Source organism: Anomaloglossus baeobatrachus, chromosome 12 (genome assembly GCF_048569485.1).
Source record: "Anomaloglossus baeobatrachus isolate aAnoBae1 chromosome 12, aAnoBae1.hap1, whole genome shotgun sequence".
NCBI classification, from domain to species: domain Eukaryota; kingdom Metazoa; phylum Chordata; class Amphibia; order Anura; family Aromobatidae; genus Anomaloglossus; species Anomaloglossus baeobatrachus.
Window position 1 is genome coordinate 102,018,020 of NC_134364.1, and position 16,156 is coordinate 102,034,175.

The window sequence follows — 16,156 nt, forward strand, 5'->3', positions numbered from 1 at the left end:
CTGTGTGATACTGTGTGCTGAGCTGTGTATCTAATCCTCTCCTGTGATACTGTCTGCTGAGCTGTGTATCTAATCCTATCCTGTGTGATACTGTGTGCTGAGCTGTGTATCTAATCCTCTCCTGTGATACTGTCTGCTGAGCTGTGTATCTAATCCTCTCCTGTGTGATACTGCCTGCTGAGCCGTGTATCTAATCCTCTCCTGTATGATACTGTCTGCTGAGCTGTGTATCTAATCCTCTCCTGTGTGATACTGTCTGCTGAGCTATGTATCTAATCCTATCCTTTGCAGCATGAGTTCCAAAATGACACCATTAATTTTACTATCTAATGTAAAGGGGTGGGGGCGGGGTAAAAAAAAAAACTCCAAGCATTGTGAAAAGTAGAATTCCGCCATATTTGTTGGGGTTTTTTTTACACCTTTCGTGGTGCGATTAAAATAACCAAATAACCTTGAAATTTGACTCTCAAGGTCAGTTAGGCTGCATCAATTTGTAAGTTTAATTATTTATTGTAACTAATTTAAAAGCTTCAAAATTAGAAAAAAAATATATATATTTTTTTATTTTAAAAAGAAAAAAAAGTGCTTCATCATTTTCTGAGACCCCAAATTCTTTTTTTTTTTAATAATATAATAATAATAATTTATTTTTATATTTTTTTTCTTCAACTGGCATAATTGTGGGATACATAAAATGTTTGCAGACTTTCGGAAGAAGAGTGGGGGGGATAATAAATATATATAATTTTATTTTTTTATTTTTAGGAAAAATGGGAAAAAAAATCCATGGACATTTTTGGCTAATTGTGTAATTTGACTAATTAAAAGGTATAGATATCAAGTTTGTTTGGGGGATTTCTACTTTTATACATTTTTTTTTTTTTTTTTATTTATTTTGTGCTACTAAATAGAGGTTGAGATACTCAGCAGCTTTTCTAATAATGACAAAGGGATTGTTATTTGAGCAATTCTCCCATTTTGATCTGCTGGGTGTCATTCACACAGCTGGCCACCAGGTGGAAGCAGAGTACCGTAGTCTGCTGCTGCCAGGAGGAGGGTGTGTGGCCATGTGATGCAGCCTTGGTCACATGACCTTCCTCTGGTGGAGGGAGGAGAGTAATGGCGGCCCCCATGTGTGAGCCGAGGACATGAGGCTGCTGTGTGTGCTGGGGAGGAGGGGGCCGCTGTCTGCACCGTGCACTCGGCTCTGCAGGGTCTGTGCAACTGTCCGGGGTCGGGAACTGTGCTTAACCCTGTGTGTGCTGGTGTACAAGCTGCAGCTAGTGTTTGTCATGGGATGTAGTGACGTCACATATGTATATTATATTGTATCATATATACTGGTGCAGATGATAACTTTTTTATTTTTTTATTTAATGATCTGTTTATTTTTTGTGCCTCGTTTCCTTATAGAAGATTCAATAAGTAGAAAAATATTTAATTTTAGCATTTCCCATCATGGGTTAAATCATGTTACTTACATTTTATTTATTACATTTTTAAGTTAGGTGATTAAATATATTATTAATTTTTTTACATATATTTTTTTGTATGTATTTGTATTATCTACCATATTTTTTTTATTTGTATTATTTAGTATTCTTATTATCTCTTTATTTTATTTTTAGTATATTTTTTTAACTTATTTTTTAATACTATTACTTTTTTAGTATATAATTTATTTTATATTTAGTTTTAGTATATTATTTCAGTGTTTTGTTTTTATTAGAGTTTTTATTCCTTTTTTTATTTGTATTTTTACATAATATATTATTATTTTTTTGTATTATTATTTTTATTATTTATTTATTATTATTTTTTATTATTATTATTATTATTATTATTATTATTATTATTATTATTATCATCTCACTCTCCTTGGGGACTTGTTTGATCACTTGTAGTTTATATTTCCATTCTTAACTCATGTCTTGTACCATGAAGAAGACCGCACAAGTTTGACCAATTGCATGGGGGCAATGTGACTCCCATGGTACCAGACAAGGGTTCACCGCTACAGTATATAGCATGCAAATACGGTAGCTTTTTTAGCAAAGAAGAGAACAGGACCTCTAGTGCCCTCTGTTGGATGTTGTCATCCCAAAAGTCAATATTGAAGCTATAACCAGTCATTAATATATGAAGCCCAGCCTGAAGTTGACTACAAGGGTCTATTATAGGCACCCTGCCATCCTTGGGGGACCAATAGATGACCCCCCATGTTCTCTCCACCTAATTTCCAGCATTTAAATTGTTAAAGGGAACCTGTCAGCAGAAATTTCGCCCAAAAGCTAAAAGCTTCCCCCTCTGCAGCTCCTGGGCTGCATTCTAGGAAGGTCCCTGTTATTATTGTGCCCCATGTGAGACCAAAATAAAGCCTTTATAAAGTTCTACCTTTTTGTATGCAGCTTCTGTAAATCTGTCACGGGGGCGGGCTCTCTGCCGTCCGTTATTTTGCCCCCTGGTCCTGTATGCCGCCCCCCATCGCTCCTTTCCATATCTGATGCACCGCCCACTGCTCCAGCCATCCCCGCGCATGCCCAGTGCCAGTCTCACAGGACTGAGCAGTGTGACCGCTGGTGACGTGTGCGCAGGCAACTGATTATGGGCGGGACTGTGACTGTTATCAGCAAGTACCCGCCCATAATCTCGTGAGCGCGCAAACCTCTCCAGCATTCACACTGAGCTCAGTGTAGATGCTAGACTGTATGGGCTGCTTCCAGGGATGACGTCCCTTTGTCACGTGATAGGGGCGTGTTCAAAATACTATCACGTGACAAAGGGACGTCATACCTGGAAGCAGCCCATACAGTCTAGCATCTACACTGAGCTCAGTGTGACCGCTGGAGAGGTTTGCGCGCTCAAGAGATTATGGGCGGGTACTTGCTGATAACAGTCACAGTCCCGTCCATAATCACTTGCCTGCGCACACGTCACCAGCGGTCACACTGCTCAGTCCTGTGAGACTGGCACTGGGCATGCGCGGGGATGGCTGGAGCAGTGGGCGGTGCATCACATATGGAAAGGAGCGATGGGGGGGCGGAATACAGGACCAGGAGGCAGAATAACGGACGGCAGAGAGCCCGCCCCCGTGTCACATTTACAGAAGCTGCATACAAAAAGGTAGAACTTTATAAAGGCTTTATTTTGGTCTCACATGGGGCACAATAATAACAGGGACCTTCCTAGAATGCAGCCCAGGAGCTGCAGAGGGGGAAGCTTTTAGGTTTTGGGCGAAATTTCTGATGACAGGTTCCCTTTAAGCTGCAGTGATCAGAGCTGGCTCCTGTTGCTGCTGGTTTGGGCAGGTTCTGGCTGATAATCTCTCACACCCACCAGGTGTAATGCAGGCTCGGCTCCATATACCCATGACAAATTGTTATACTCCGTGGTGTCCCTACGGGTGGGATCCTTCTAGTTTTGGCGCTCATTGATCACATGTCCTCTATATACTGTCCGCATGGACGCGTGTATACACAGGACTGTGGGTGGTCACATACATACTCCTTCGTTATGGGGCACCTCGTTAGTGATCTGGTAATTCTGTGAATATATTTAGATATTTAACTTATTTTTTTCTTGTTTCTTAGCATTATCTTGAAGTATCTCCAGGAGATAAAAGACAAACATGGAAGCTGCACTGTACGGATGCGACAGGTCGGGCGGAGGCACAGGCCGGGCACGGGAGCACGAAGGTAATGTGATTGTCTGCAGCGGTTATGTAGGGGGTGTTCAGTCCTTGATGGTGTTACACAGCCAGCCTCGGCCTCGGAGCATGTTGTTGTTTTATCACCTTGTGATGTTATCACTGAGGTTCATCCTTTCAAGCGCCCGTCTGAAAGTGTAAATAGTACATGACTGCCCCCGTTTATGCCCTTTCGCCGGGTGGTCCATGGTCAGTCACCAGATCAGAGACCACAAGTAATATTTACATTTTCCTGTATATGGAAGTCGGGAGGGGGAAATATCCCCGCTTCCTGCAGATGGAATTGGAGGGGGACCACGCCCTGCCTGCAGGCAGAAGTAGTGCGAAAACCATCCCTGCCTTCCAGACAGGAGCAGAGGGAAATCCCTTTCTGCATCCAGGGAAATATAGTCTCTGCCTGCACACAGAAGTGGTGGGAAAGCCATTTCTGCCTGCCTGCAGACTGACTTTGGGAGGAGGAAACGGTCTCTGCCTGCCTCAGGGGGGTGGGGGGAGGGACCGCGCCCTGCATGCATGAAGATGGAAGTGTGGAGAACAGAGTACCTGTCTACCTAGAAATAGAAATTAGGGGGGGGGGTAGGTAAAACCGTCTCTGCCTGCAGGCAGAAGTGGTGGGAAAACAGTCTCTGCCTACCTGCAGATGGCAGTTGGGGGGGAAAACAGTGCCTGCTCTCCTGCAGACATAGGGTAATAAACAATCTGTGCCTACAGGTGGAAGTGGGGAGAAAACAATCTCTGCCTTCCTCCAGACAGAAGTGGTAGGAAATCCATCTCTGCCTGCCTGTAGACAAAAGTGAAGGGAAACAATCGCTGCCTGCAGGTGTAAGTGGTGGGAAAACTGTCCCTGCCTGCCTGCAGACGGAAGTGGGAGTAAAACCACCTCTGCCTGCCTGCAGACAGAAACTATGTGAAAACCGCCTCGGCCTGCCTGCAGACAGAAACTATGTGAAAACCGCCCCTGCCTGCAGACAGAAACTATGTGAAAACCACCTCTGCCTGCCTGTAGACAGAAACTGTGTGAAAACCGCCTCTGCCTGCCTGTAGACAGAAACTATGTGAAAACCGCCTCGGCCTGCCTGTAGACAGAAACTGTGTGAAAAACCGCCTCTGCCTGCCTCCCAATAGTTGTGCTTGTTGGACGCCGCCCCTCCATTACTTCCATATGGCCCCTCACATCACTGTTTTTTACTTTTTTAGTCTGCAGTGCTGCCGGAGTTCGTCCACCATCGGCTTCAGTTCTTCGAGTCCCTGAGGGAGCGTTATGAGGCCAAACTTGCCGACCGGGCACTAACAGAGTCCCGTCCGATCAGGATATGTTTACCAGGTGGGACGGTGGTGAGTGGCGAGTCCTGGAGAAGCACTCCTTATGACGTAGCCCTACAGGGCAGGTGAGCGGGCCTGTAGGTATTACCGCTCCACGGTTCACTCCTCACACTATAGTAATGGTGCCATTCTCCCGCCAGCTCCGGCTCCGCACACAATATTCTCGCCGCCCGAGTGAACGGTGCCGTGTTTGATCTGGGCAGGCCCCTGGAAGATGATTGTGAGATTGACTTCCTCACTTTTGAGTCCCCCGAAGGGCCAGATGTGAGTATACGGCAGATATTGAATATTGTCATTCACCAGCAGGTGTCAGCGTTGTGTTCTCAGACTTACGACTCGCATTCGTCTTACAAGCAGCAGTATACTTAGAATTAAAGGGTTATTCTCCATTTTCATATATGGGTATATTCGGATAGGGCTTGGAAAAACAAGCACTTTTGCAATTTACTGCTTATTAAAATTTGTAGTCGTTCTTGAGATATTAACATCTTTTCTTTTGTTAACTTGTTGCCTAGGAAACCGACCACCGCTGCTGTCTGGCTTGTAAGCACTGCGCTGAAGCTGGCCAGGATTAGGAGGGAAGAGCGCACTCAAACAATCTTGGCAAACTTCAAAACAATGCTTGCATGCTCAGTAGAAAGGAAATTGTAAGCACTGCACATGTTCTAATGTCTAGCAGCGGTGGTCGGTCTCCATGGCAACGAGCTGTAAACAAAAGAAAAATGTTAATATCTCCAGAACGGTTCAAAATTTTAACAAGTAGTAAATTGCAAAAGTGCTTGCTTTTACAAGCTCTATCCAATAATATACATTTCCCACGGTCGAAATAACACGTTAAATATATACGGACAACCACAGGAATATCGCCACCTCTGATCCAATTACAGCACAGCCCCATGGAGCCGAGAAGCAAAACAATAAATATATGTTCACAGTCTGTAAGAAAATGGAAAGTGATCCAACTCTCCAATTTGCGCTTTCTTCTTGCTGTCAGTGAATGGAAATCACATCCTGTAATTTTGGACGTTTGTTCTTGTACAGATATTCTGGCACTCGAGTGCTCACGTCCTGGGGGCCGCCCTGGAGCGGATCTATGGGGGGCTGCTGTGTCATGGACCCAGTGTAGAGAATGGATTCTTCTACGACGTCCACCTGGAGAACGGGTAACTTATAGGATCAGATTGTGCCAACACTGACTGCCACAGGCCCTGATGGTCGTACAGGGGCCCCTCTGCTGACATTGCTCAATCCCTTAGACTTTTCTGGGGTCTTGTGCTGTAGGGACCCCATCATTAATCTGGAGGGGAGTCCTCTACACAGCGCCTCACCCCGCACCTTTCTCTGCTCTTCTAGCTCCGTGCAGGGCAGTGACCTTCCTGCCCTGGAAATGGTGTGTAAAGATATCCTCAGGCAGAAGGCTCCCTTCCAGAGAGTGGAAGCCACACGGGGCGAGCTGCTGGAGCTGTTTAAGGTGTGCATGTCCCTGATTGTTGTGTATTCAGTATTGAGAGCGCAGCTCCGGAGTATAATACAGGCAAACTAATGTAATGTATATATACAGTGACTGCACCAGCAGAATAGTGAGTGCAGCTCTGGAGTATAATACAGGAGGTAACTCAGGATCAGTAATGTAATGTATGTACACAGTGACTGGACCAGCAGAATAGTGAGTGCAGCTCTGGAGTATAATACAGGAGGTAACTCAGGATCAGTAATGTAATGTATGTATACAGTAACTGCACCAGCAGAATAGTGAGTGCAGCTCTGGAGTATAATACAGGAGGTAACTCAGGATCAGTAATGTAATGTATGTACACAGTGACTGCACCAGCAGAATAGTGAGTGCAGCTCTGGAGTATAATACAGGAGGTGACTCAGGATCAGTAATGTAATGTATGCACACAGTGACTGCACCAGCAGAATAGTGAGTGCAGCTCTGGAGTATAATACAGGAGGTAACTCTCAGGATCAGTAATGTATGTACACAGTGACTGCACCAGCAGAATAGTGAGTGCAGCTCTGGGGTATAATACAGGATGTAACTCAGGATCAGTAATGTAATGTATGTACACAGCGACTGCACCAGCAGAATAGTGAGTGCAGCTCTGGAGTATAATACAGGAGGCAACTCAGGATTGGTAATGTAATGTATGTACACAGCGACTGCACCAGCAGAATAGTGAGTGCAGCTCTGGAGTATAAAACAGGAGGCAACTCAGGATCAGTAATGTATGTACACAGTGACTGCACCAGCAGTATAGTGAGTGCAGCTCTGGAGTACAATACAGGAGGTAACTCAGGATCAGTAATGTAATGTATGTACACAGTGACTGCACCAGCAGAATAGTGAGTGCAGCTCTGGAGTATAATACAGGAGGTAACTCAGGATCAGTTATGTATGTACACAGTGACTGCACCAGCAGTATAGTGAGTGCAGCTCTGGAGTACAATACAGGAGGTAACTCAGGATCAGTAATGTATGTACACAGTGATTGCACCAGCAGAATAGTGAGTGCAGCTCTGGAGTACAATACAGGAGGCAACTCAGGATTAGTAATGTAATGTATGTACACAGTGACTGCCCCAGCAGAATAGTGAGTGCAGCTCTGGAGTATAATGCAGGAGGTAACTCAGGATCAGTAATGTAATGTATGTACACAGTGACTGCACCAGCAGAATAGTGAGTGCAGCTCTGGAGTACAATACAGGAGGCAACTCAGGATTAGTAATGTAATGTATGTACACAGTGACTGCCCCAGCAGAATAGTGAGTGCAGCTCTGGAGTATAATACAGGAGGTAACTCAGGATCAGTAATGTAATGTATGTACACAGTGACTGCACCAGCAGAATAGTGAGTGCAGCTCTGGAGTATAATACAGGAGGTAACTCAGGATCAGTAATGTAATGTATGTACACAGTGACTGCACCAGCAGAATAGTGAGTGCAGCTCTGGAGTATAATACAGGAGGTAACTCAGGATCAGTAATGTAATGTATGTACACAGTGACTCCACCAGCAGAATAGTGAGTGCAGCTCTGGAGTATAATACAGGAGGCAACTCAGGATTGGTAATGTATGTACACAGGGACTGCACCAGCAGAATAGTGAGTGCAGCTCTGGAGTATAATACATGAGGTAACTCAGGATTGGTAATGTATGTACACAGTGACTGCACCAGCAGAATAGTGAGTGCAGCTCTGGAGTATAATACAGGAGGCAACTCAGGATTGGTAATGTAGCACTGAATTTTCCTCTTTATGTTCCCATCTTATAATGTTCCTGTTTTTTGTCAGTATAACAAATTCAAGACCCAAATCATTGAAGACAAGGTGGAGGGCACGAGCAGTGTGTACAGGTAAGGCGCCCCCTGGAGTTCTGTACACCGGGTCCTGTCGCACATTGGCGTCCTGATTGTTGTCCTCCTGGGCAGTGTGCGCTCTGTTTCTGAATATGGCTCCTGGAGACCGGTTATTTGGCGTATAACTGTGTAAGGGGTGATGGCTATGGGGCCGGACATTACATTCCAGCCTGAATTCAATGATTGACGTGCGGCCCCTTACGTTTCTCCACCGGTGGGTATGTAGGTGTCCGCCTTCTGCGTCTTTATAGCCTAGGACAGGACTGACGTGTCTTCCCTCTCCTCTTTAGGTGCGGCTCTCTGGTGGACCTCTGTCAGGGACCCCACGTGCGACATACGGGGCAAATTAAAGCCATCAGACTACATAAGGTGACGTCACTTACTGGTCTTATTACAATAAATGCGCCTCCTTTTCCTAACACGGGTATTCTGAATCTTTCGGGGGGGTTGGATTTTGCAGAACTCGACAGCCTACTGGAAAGGAGACTCCTCGCAGGAGAAATTGCAGAGAGTTTACGGGATTTCGTTTCCAGATTCTAAACAGTTAAAAGAATGGGAGAACGTGCAAGAGGAGGCCACCAAGCGGGACCACCGAAACATAGGGAGGGTACGTATAACTAGACGTGCAGATCTCTCGCTCAGGTGTCCTCTGTATAACACAGCTGGCAGCTGTGCTTCATATATTTATGACTGATGGGGAGGAGGGAGATGCAGCTGCAGATTCTCTCGCCTCTGATCTGCATTATCTTCTTTCTTAGGACCAGGAATTATTCTTCTTCCACGAATTGAGTCCTGGAAGCTGCTTCTTTCTTCCCAAAGGAGCTCACGTCTACAACGTCCTTATCGACTTCATCAAGGGCGAATATAGAAAACGGGGCTTTACGGAAGTGATCACCCCCAACATGTACAATAACAAGCTGTGGACGCAGTCCGGGCACTGGGAGCACTACGGGAAGCACATGTTCTCCTTCCCTGTGGAGAATGAGACCTTCTCGCTGAAGCCGATGAATTGTCCCGGGCACTGCCTGATGTTCGACCATCGTCCTCGGTCCTGGAGGGAGCTTCCCGTCAGACTGGCTGATTTTGGGGTTCTGCACAGAAATGAGCTGTCGGGGGCGCTGTCGGGTCTCACCCGTGTCCGGCGCTTCCAGCAAGACGATGCCCATATATTTTGTTCTATGGATCAGGTGAGCGAGTTTGGATGTACTTTTTGGATTTCTGCTTGATGTACATGGAGGTGAAAGCAGAAGACCCCTTTAATGCCGGACTCCTTAACACTGACCCCTGTGCTATTAACCTTGTAGCTGGAGGGCGAGATCAGCGGATGCCTGGACTTCCTCCGGGCTGTGTACACAGTGTTTGGCTTCTCATTTAAGCTCTTCCTCTCCACGCGCCCGGAACAGTTCATGGGCGAGCCGGATGTCTGGCGGGCAGCCGAGCAGGTAGGCGATGGTCTCTCCTCGGTGAAGTTCAGGTGGATCATGCTCGAATTACTGATGTCCTTGGTTTTTTTTTAGGAGCTAGAGAAAAGTCTGAATGGTTTTGGTCTTCCATGGGAGCTGAATCAAGGAGATGGAGCGTTTTATGGTCCCAAGGTAAATGCTGGCCCAGTAGGGGTTGGGAGGAGCGCTGACCTAAGAGGGGGTTGGGAGGAGCCCTGACCTAGGAGGGGGTTGGGAGGAGCCCTGACCTAGGAGGGAGTTGGGAGGAGCCCTGACCTAGGAGGGGGTTGGGAGGAGCCCTGACCTAGGAGGGGGTTGGAGTAGCGCTGACCCAGGAGGGGGCTGGAGGAGCGCTGACCCAGGAGGGGGCTGGAGGAGTGCTTACCCAGGAGGGGGCTGGAGGAGTGCTTACCCAGGAGGGGGCTGGAGGAGCGCTGACCCAGGAGGGGGCTGGAGGAGCGCTGACCCAGGAGGGGGCTGGAGGAGCGCTGACCCAGGAGGTTTCTGGAGGAGCGCTGACCCAGGAGGTTGCTGGAGGAGCGCTGACCCAGGAGGTTGCTGGAGGAGCGCTGACCCAGGAGGGGGCTGGAGGAGCGCTGACCCAGGAGGGGGCTGGAGGAGCGCTGACCCAGGAGGTTGCTGGAGGAGTGCTGACCCAGGAGGTTGCTGGAGGAGCGCTGACCCAGGAGGGGGCTGGAGGAGCGCTGACCCAGGAGGGGGCTGGAGGAGCGCTGACCCAGGAGGGGGCTGGAGGAGCGCTGACATCTTTGTCTGCGCGGATGTCTTGTGGCAAGTTATCACTTACTACTATTGGATATTCTTTGGGTTGGGTACATTCTGGGTACGCACTACCAATCCATGAATCACTCTGATGCCCTTTTATGAGAGTTTGGATGGGGGGGAACATTTCCAGGGAGGCAAAACTACAATAATCTATATCCATCAGTTATGGCATCAAATCAGAAAATGGTATTCACTATCTATCTATGAAGCACTCCGGTGCCCCTTTATTGAGGGGTTGGAAGGGGAACCTATTTTTTTAGGAAGGTAAAGCCGCTCTAATCTATAACGCTCTCCTAATTTCTAGGTTTCAAGTGACCTCTAACTGGATCTTGTTTCCTCCTCCAGATTGATATCCAGATTAAAGACGCCGTGGGGCGCTCCCATCAGTGCGCCACAATCCAGCTGGACTTCCAGTTGCCCATCCGCTTCAACCTCAGCTATGTGGGGTAAGTGCTTTTACCGAAGAAGAGAGAAAGTTGGGTGTTGTAGACTGGAGGGCGATACCGAGTGTATATGCCCCCACCTCCTCTCTAATGCATAGTACTAGGACAACATGAGGGTTGGCGGTATTACATTATTTGGAGCATTTCCATTGACTTTTCGCATGTTTTGGGGGTTTTTTGTGTCACAGTAAAGAGGATGGCAGGACGGAGCGGCCGGTGATGATCCATCGGGCGGTGCTGGGCTCTGTGGAGAGGATGATGGCGGTCCTGGCTGAGCATTACGCAGGGAAGTGGTAAGTGTCACCCTATGGTCTGTGTGACATCCTCCCCGGCTGGCGGGTGGCTGATACTCTTCATATGAGGACTGTGGCATCACTGATAAGATGAGGTTGTGCTCAATTTAACACTTCGCAATAGTCTTCACATTCCGGAGGGAAGTTCTCATCCTCTCCATGCCAAGCGAGGAGGCGGTCATGTTTATCTGATGTCTGTCTCTTCTCCTGTCCAGGCCGTTCTGGTTGTCTCCATTCCAGGTCATGGTTATACCTACAGGAGACCGGTCTGCCGATTATGCCCAAAAGGTACGCCATGTTTTATCCCGTCCCCCAACTCTTGTGATATACAATACTATGCTGATACAGATTGAATTGGAAGTAAGTTTCCATTGAAGTAAATGGGAGATGAGCTGCAGTACCTAAGAACGGCCACTGCACAGTGCATGGAGCTGTTGTATCTCCATTAGTTCCCGCCCCTGCGGAGCCTCCACACGGCTGATCAGTCGCTATTGGTATCGAAGTGTTTGACCCTAATAATTCCCGCAAGGACTGTGCCATAAGACTATGAAATCCGAGGTCTCTGATCTTCAGTGCTGTCCATAGTGATTTATTGGCTATTGCTGATCTCTTACAGGTGTCTAGGAGGATCCACGACCAGGGATTTATGGCGGACATCGATACAGATCAAGGAACCACCTTCAACAAAAAAATTCGCAAAGCACAGCTGGCACAGTACAACTTCATTCTGGGTATGAGACGGGCAGGTGGTGCTTAGGTCACTCTTAATATTTTCAGCTTATTTCCATGAAACGATCAACAGTTACGTGTTTCACCGTTCAGATCTCTGCTTGCTGTCAGTGAGTGGAAATATTCCACGTTTACTTAGTGTTTAAAAACCTGTCCAGACATAGAGATCAATGTTCAAGGTCAGGTTGTAAATAGGGGTGCTGCCGCTGGCCGGCTGGGGGCGGGGTTGCTGCCGCTGGGGGGCGGGTGTGCTGCTGCTGACGGACGGGGGGCGGGTGTATTGTTGATGGGGGGCGGGTGTGCTGCCGCTGGCGGACTGGGGGGGTGGGTGTGCTGGTGGACTGGGGGCAGATGTGCTGCCGCTGGGGACGGGTGTGCTGGTGGACTGGGGGGCGGGTGTGCTGGTGGACTGGGGGGCGGGTGTGCTGGTGGACTGGGGGGCGGGTGTGCTGGTGGACTGGGGGCAGATGTGCTGCCGCTGGGGACGGGTGTGCTGGTGGACTGGGGGCGGGTGTGCTGGTGGACTGGGGGCGGGTGTGCTGGTGGACTGGGGGGCGGGTGTGCTGGTGGACTGGGGGCGGGTGTGCTGGTGGACTTGGGGGCGGGTGTGCTGGTGGACTTGGGGGCGGGTGTGCTGGTGGACTTGGGGGCGGGTGTGCTGGTGGACTGGGGGGGCGGGTGTGCTGGTGGACTGGGGGCAGATGTGCTGCCGCTGGGGACGGGTGTGCTGGTGGACTGGGGGCGGGTATGCTGGTGGACTGGGGGCGGGTGTGCTGGTGGACTGGGGGCGGGTGTGCTGGTGGACTGGGGGCGGGTGTGCTGGTGGACTGGGGACGGGTGTGCTGGTGGACTGGGGGGGCGGGTGTGCTGGTGGACTGGGGGGCGGGTGTGCTGGTGGACTGGGGGGCGGGTGTGCTGGTGGACTGGGGGAGGGTGTGCTGGTGGACTGGGGGCGGGTGTGCTGGTGGACTGGGGGCGGGTGTGCTGGTGGACTGGGGGTCGGGTGTGCTGGTGGACTGGGGGTCGGGTGTGCTGGTGGACTGGGGGCGGGTGTGCTGGTGGACTGGGGGCGGGTGTGCTGGTGGACTGGGGGCGGGTGTGCTGGTGGACTGGGGGCGGGTGTGCTGGTGGACTGGGGGCGGGTGTGCTGGTGGACTGGGGGCGGGTGTGCTGGTGGACTGGGGGCAGATGTGCTGCCGCTGGGGACGGGTGTGCTGGTGGACTGGGGGGCGGGTGTGCTGGTGGACTGGGGGGCGGGTGTGCTGGTGGACTGGGGGGCGGGTGTGCTGGTGGACTGGGGGCAGATGTGCTGCCGCTGGGGACGGGTGTGCTGGTGGACTGGGGGCGGGTGTGCTGGTGGACTGGGGGGCGGGTGTGCTGGTGGACTGGGGGGCGGGTGTGCTGGTGGACTGGGGGCGGGTGTGCTGGTGGACTTGGGGGCGAGTGTGCTGGTGGACTTGGGGGCGGGTGTGCTGGTGGACTTGGGGGCGGGTGTGCTGGTGGACTGGGGGGGCGGGTGTGCTGGTGGACTGGGGGCAGATGTGCTGCCGCTGGGGACGGGTGTGCTGGTGGACTGGGGGCGGGTGTGCTGGTGGACTGGGGGCGGGTGTGCTGGTGGACTGGGGGGCGGGTGTGCTGGTGGACTGGGGGCGGGTGTGCTGGTGGACTTGGGGGCGGGTGTGCTGGTGGACTTGGGGGCGGGTGTGCTGGTGGACTTGGGGGCGGGTGTGCTGGTGGACTGGGGGGGCGGGTGTGCTGGTGGACTTGGGGGCGGGTGTGCTGGTGGACTGGGGGGGCGGGTGTGCTGGTGGACTGGGGGCAGATGTGCTGCCGCTGGGGACGGGTGTGCTGGTGGACTGGGGGCGGGTATGCTGGTGGACTGGGGGCGGGTGTGCTGGTGGACTGGGGGCGGGTGTGCTGGTGGACTGGGGGCGGGTGTGCTGGTGGACTGGGGACGGGTGTGCTGGTGGACTGGGGGGCGGGTGTGCTGGTGGACTGGGGGGCGGGTGTGCTGGTGGACTGGGGGGCGGGTGTGCTGGTGGACTGGGGGAGGGTGTGCTGGTGGACTGGGGGCGGGTGTGCTGGTGGACTGGGGGAGGGTGTGCTGGTGGACTGGGGGAGGGTGTGCTGGTGGACTGGGGGCGGGTGTGCTGGTGGACTGGGGGCGGGTGTGCTGGTGGACTGGGGGTCGGGTGTGCTGGTGGACTGGGGGCGGGTGTGCTGGTGGACTGGGGGAGGGTGTGCTGGTGGACTGGGGGAGGGTGTGCTGGTGGACTGGGGGCGGGTGTGCTGGTGGACTGGGGGCGGGTGTGCTGGTGGACTGGGGGTCGGGTGTGCTGGTGGACTGGGGGTCGGGTGTGCTGGTGGACTGGGGGCGGGTGTGCTGGTGGACTGGGGGCGGGTGTGCTGGTGGACTGGGGGCGGGTGTGCTGGTGGACTGGGGGCGGGTGTGCTGGTGGACTGGGGGCGGGTGTGCTGGTGGACTGGGGGCGGGTGTGCTGGTGGACTGGGGGACGGTGTGCTGGTGGACTGGGGGGCGGGTGTGCTGGTGGACTGGGGGCGGGTGTGCTGGTGGACTGGGGGGCGGGTGTGCTGGGGGGCGGGTGTGCTGGGGGGCGGGTGTGCTGGTGGACTGGGGGGCGGGTGTGCTGGTGGACTGGGGGGCGGGTGTGCTGGTGGACTGGGGGGCGGGTGTGCTGGTGGACTGGGGGCGGGTGTGCTGGTGGACTGGGGGGCGGGTGTGCTGGTGGACTGGGGGGCGGGTGTGCTGGTGGACTGGGGGGCGGGTGTGCTGGTGGACTGGGGGGCGGGTGTGCTGGGGGGCGGGTGTGCTGGTGGACTGGGGGGCGGGTGTGCTGCCGCTCGTTGGCTGCAAACAGAAATCTTGACAATAGGTAGGAATTGAAGCTATTCATACTGGAGTCCTCTATAACTTCTATAGTCCGTGTTAATGACTTTCCAGGGAGGACCTCTTCATGTTTATCTGTTTGCGTCAGATCTCAGCAGTCAGTGAGGAAGGAAGCCTGCGCTCGCTGACAGCCACCTCTTCAGCCAGGAAGCTTTACCACAACTATTCTGGTGTTGGATGTATAACTATACAGCAAGCAGAGATGGGGGGGGGGGGGGGGGCTGTGCTACTTGCACACTGACAGATGCCGCCCCATGACCAACAGTTGCGCTGTTTCTATAAATGAGCATTTTAAAGCAATTTTTTTTAATTATTTTTCTCAGCTTTTGTTCTATTCCTTTTGTGTGTGTTTTCCTCTTACATTGCCAGGAGGAATAACCTGAGGAACTCACTGACATTTCTAAGTCTATGGAGGAATTGGCAGGGCTCAGACCATGGAATTTAATTTGGTAACGGTTTTATCCTTCCTTTTTGTAGTGGTCGGTGAAAAGGAGAAGCAGAACAATAGCGTCAACGTTCGGACAAGGGACGGTAAACAACATGGAGAACGCAGCGTGGAGGACCTGATCGTCAGGATGGCCGAGCTGCGGGACTCTCGTGTCAAGAACGCAGAGGAGATCTTCTGATTCACTGGGAAGCTGCACCATCAGCCGTCGTCATAAGTAATCTAGACCTCCCTGGCAGCGGCTGCCGGCCTCAAGAGCGCTGGCCTCCCTGACATCGATGAGCTAGCGGAAGAAGTCGGTCATTTGCACTCCAAGATGAAGTTGTGCCGGTCATGGCAGACCTGTCCTTCATGGAGGGTCTTCTGTTACATCTGAATGTGTTTTATACAGAATAAAGGATATAATGAACATTCTCGGTGTCTTTGTGGTTTACGCCTTTGGTCAAATTTGAAGCAGCCAAACGTATGGGAATGGGAACGCAAGTTCCAGCACCTATAGTTCTGGCAGAATGCTATTGAAGAGGAACCCTGCATGAGAAAAATAAATAGAAAATTTGGATGAAAATCCAGAGTTTTACTATAGATATATAGAGATAGATATTGTACATATTTTATATATATATATATATATATATATATATATATATATGTATATATATATATGTGTATGTATATGTGTATATATATATATATGTATATATAGCTATATATAGACATTGAGTAGG

The 16,156-nt window shown here is 51.0% G+C and overlaps 1 protein-coding gene across 1 annotated transcript; it reads left to right on the plus strand.

Annotated features, from left to right (window-relative positions):
* The first annotated feature begins 1,107 nt into the window (after positions 1-1,107).
* TARS2 (threonyl-tRNA synthetase 2, mitochondrial) lies at positions 1,108-15,842 on the plus strand. Its single transcript, XM_075329939.1, has 17 exons — positions 1,108-1,214; positions 3,591-3,695; positions 4,904-5,094; positions 5,170-5,293; positions 6,071-6,192; positions 6,383-6,500; positions 8,324-8,385; positions 8,679-8,757; positions 8,849-8,995; positions 9,147-9,575; positions 9,693-9,830; positions 9,906-9,983; positions 10,959-11,059; positions 11,245-11,349; positions 11,565-11,637; positions 11,966-12,080; positions 15,464-15,842. Exons 1-17 carry the CDS (start codon positions 1,149-1,151, stop codon positions 15,610-15,612), a joined length of 2,202 nt encoding a protein of 733 aa, XP_075186054.1. The 5' UTR covers positions 1,108-1,148; the 3' UTR covers positions 15,613-15,842.
* The last annotated feature ends 314 nt before the right edge of the window (positions 15,843-16,156 follow it).

Coding starts and splice junctions, on each gene's coding strand:
- TARS2 (XM_075329939.1), top strand. CDS start 1,149: ATGAGGCTGCTGTGTGTGCTGGGGAGGAGGGGGCCGCTGTCTGCACCG. Junction 8,996..9,146: donor ACCACCGAAACATAGGGAGG/GTACGTATAACT, acceptor CTTCTTTCTTAG/GACCAGGAATTATTCTTCTT. Junction 9,831..9,905: donor TCTGGCGGGCAGCCGAGCAG/GTAGGCGATGGT, acceptor GTTTTTTTTTAG/GAGCTAGAGAAAAGTCTGAA.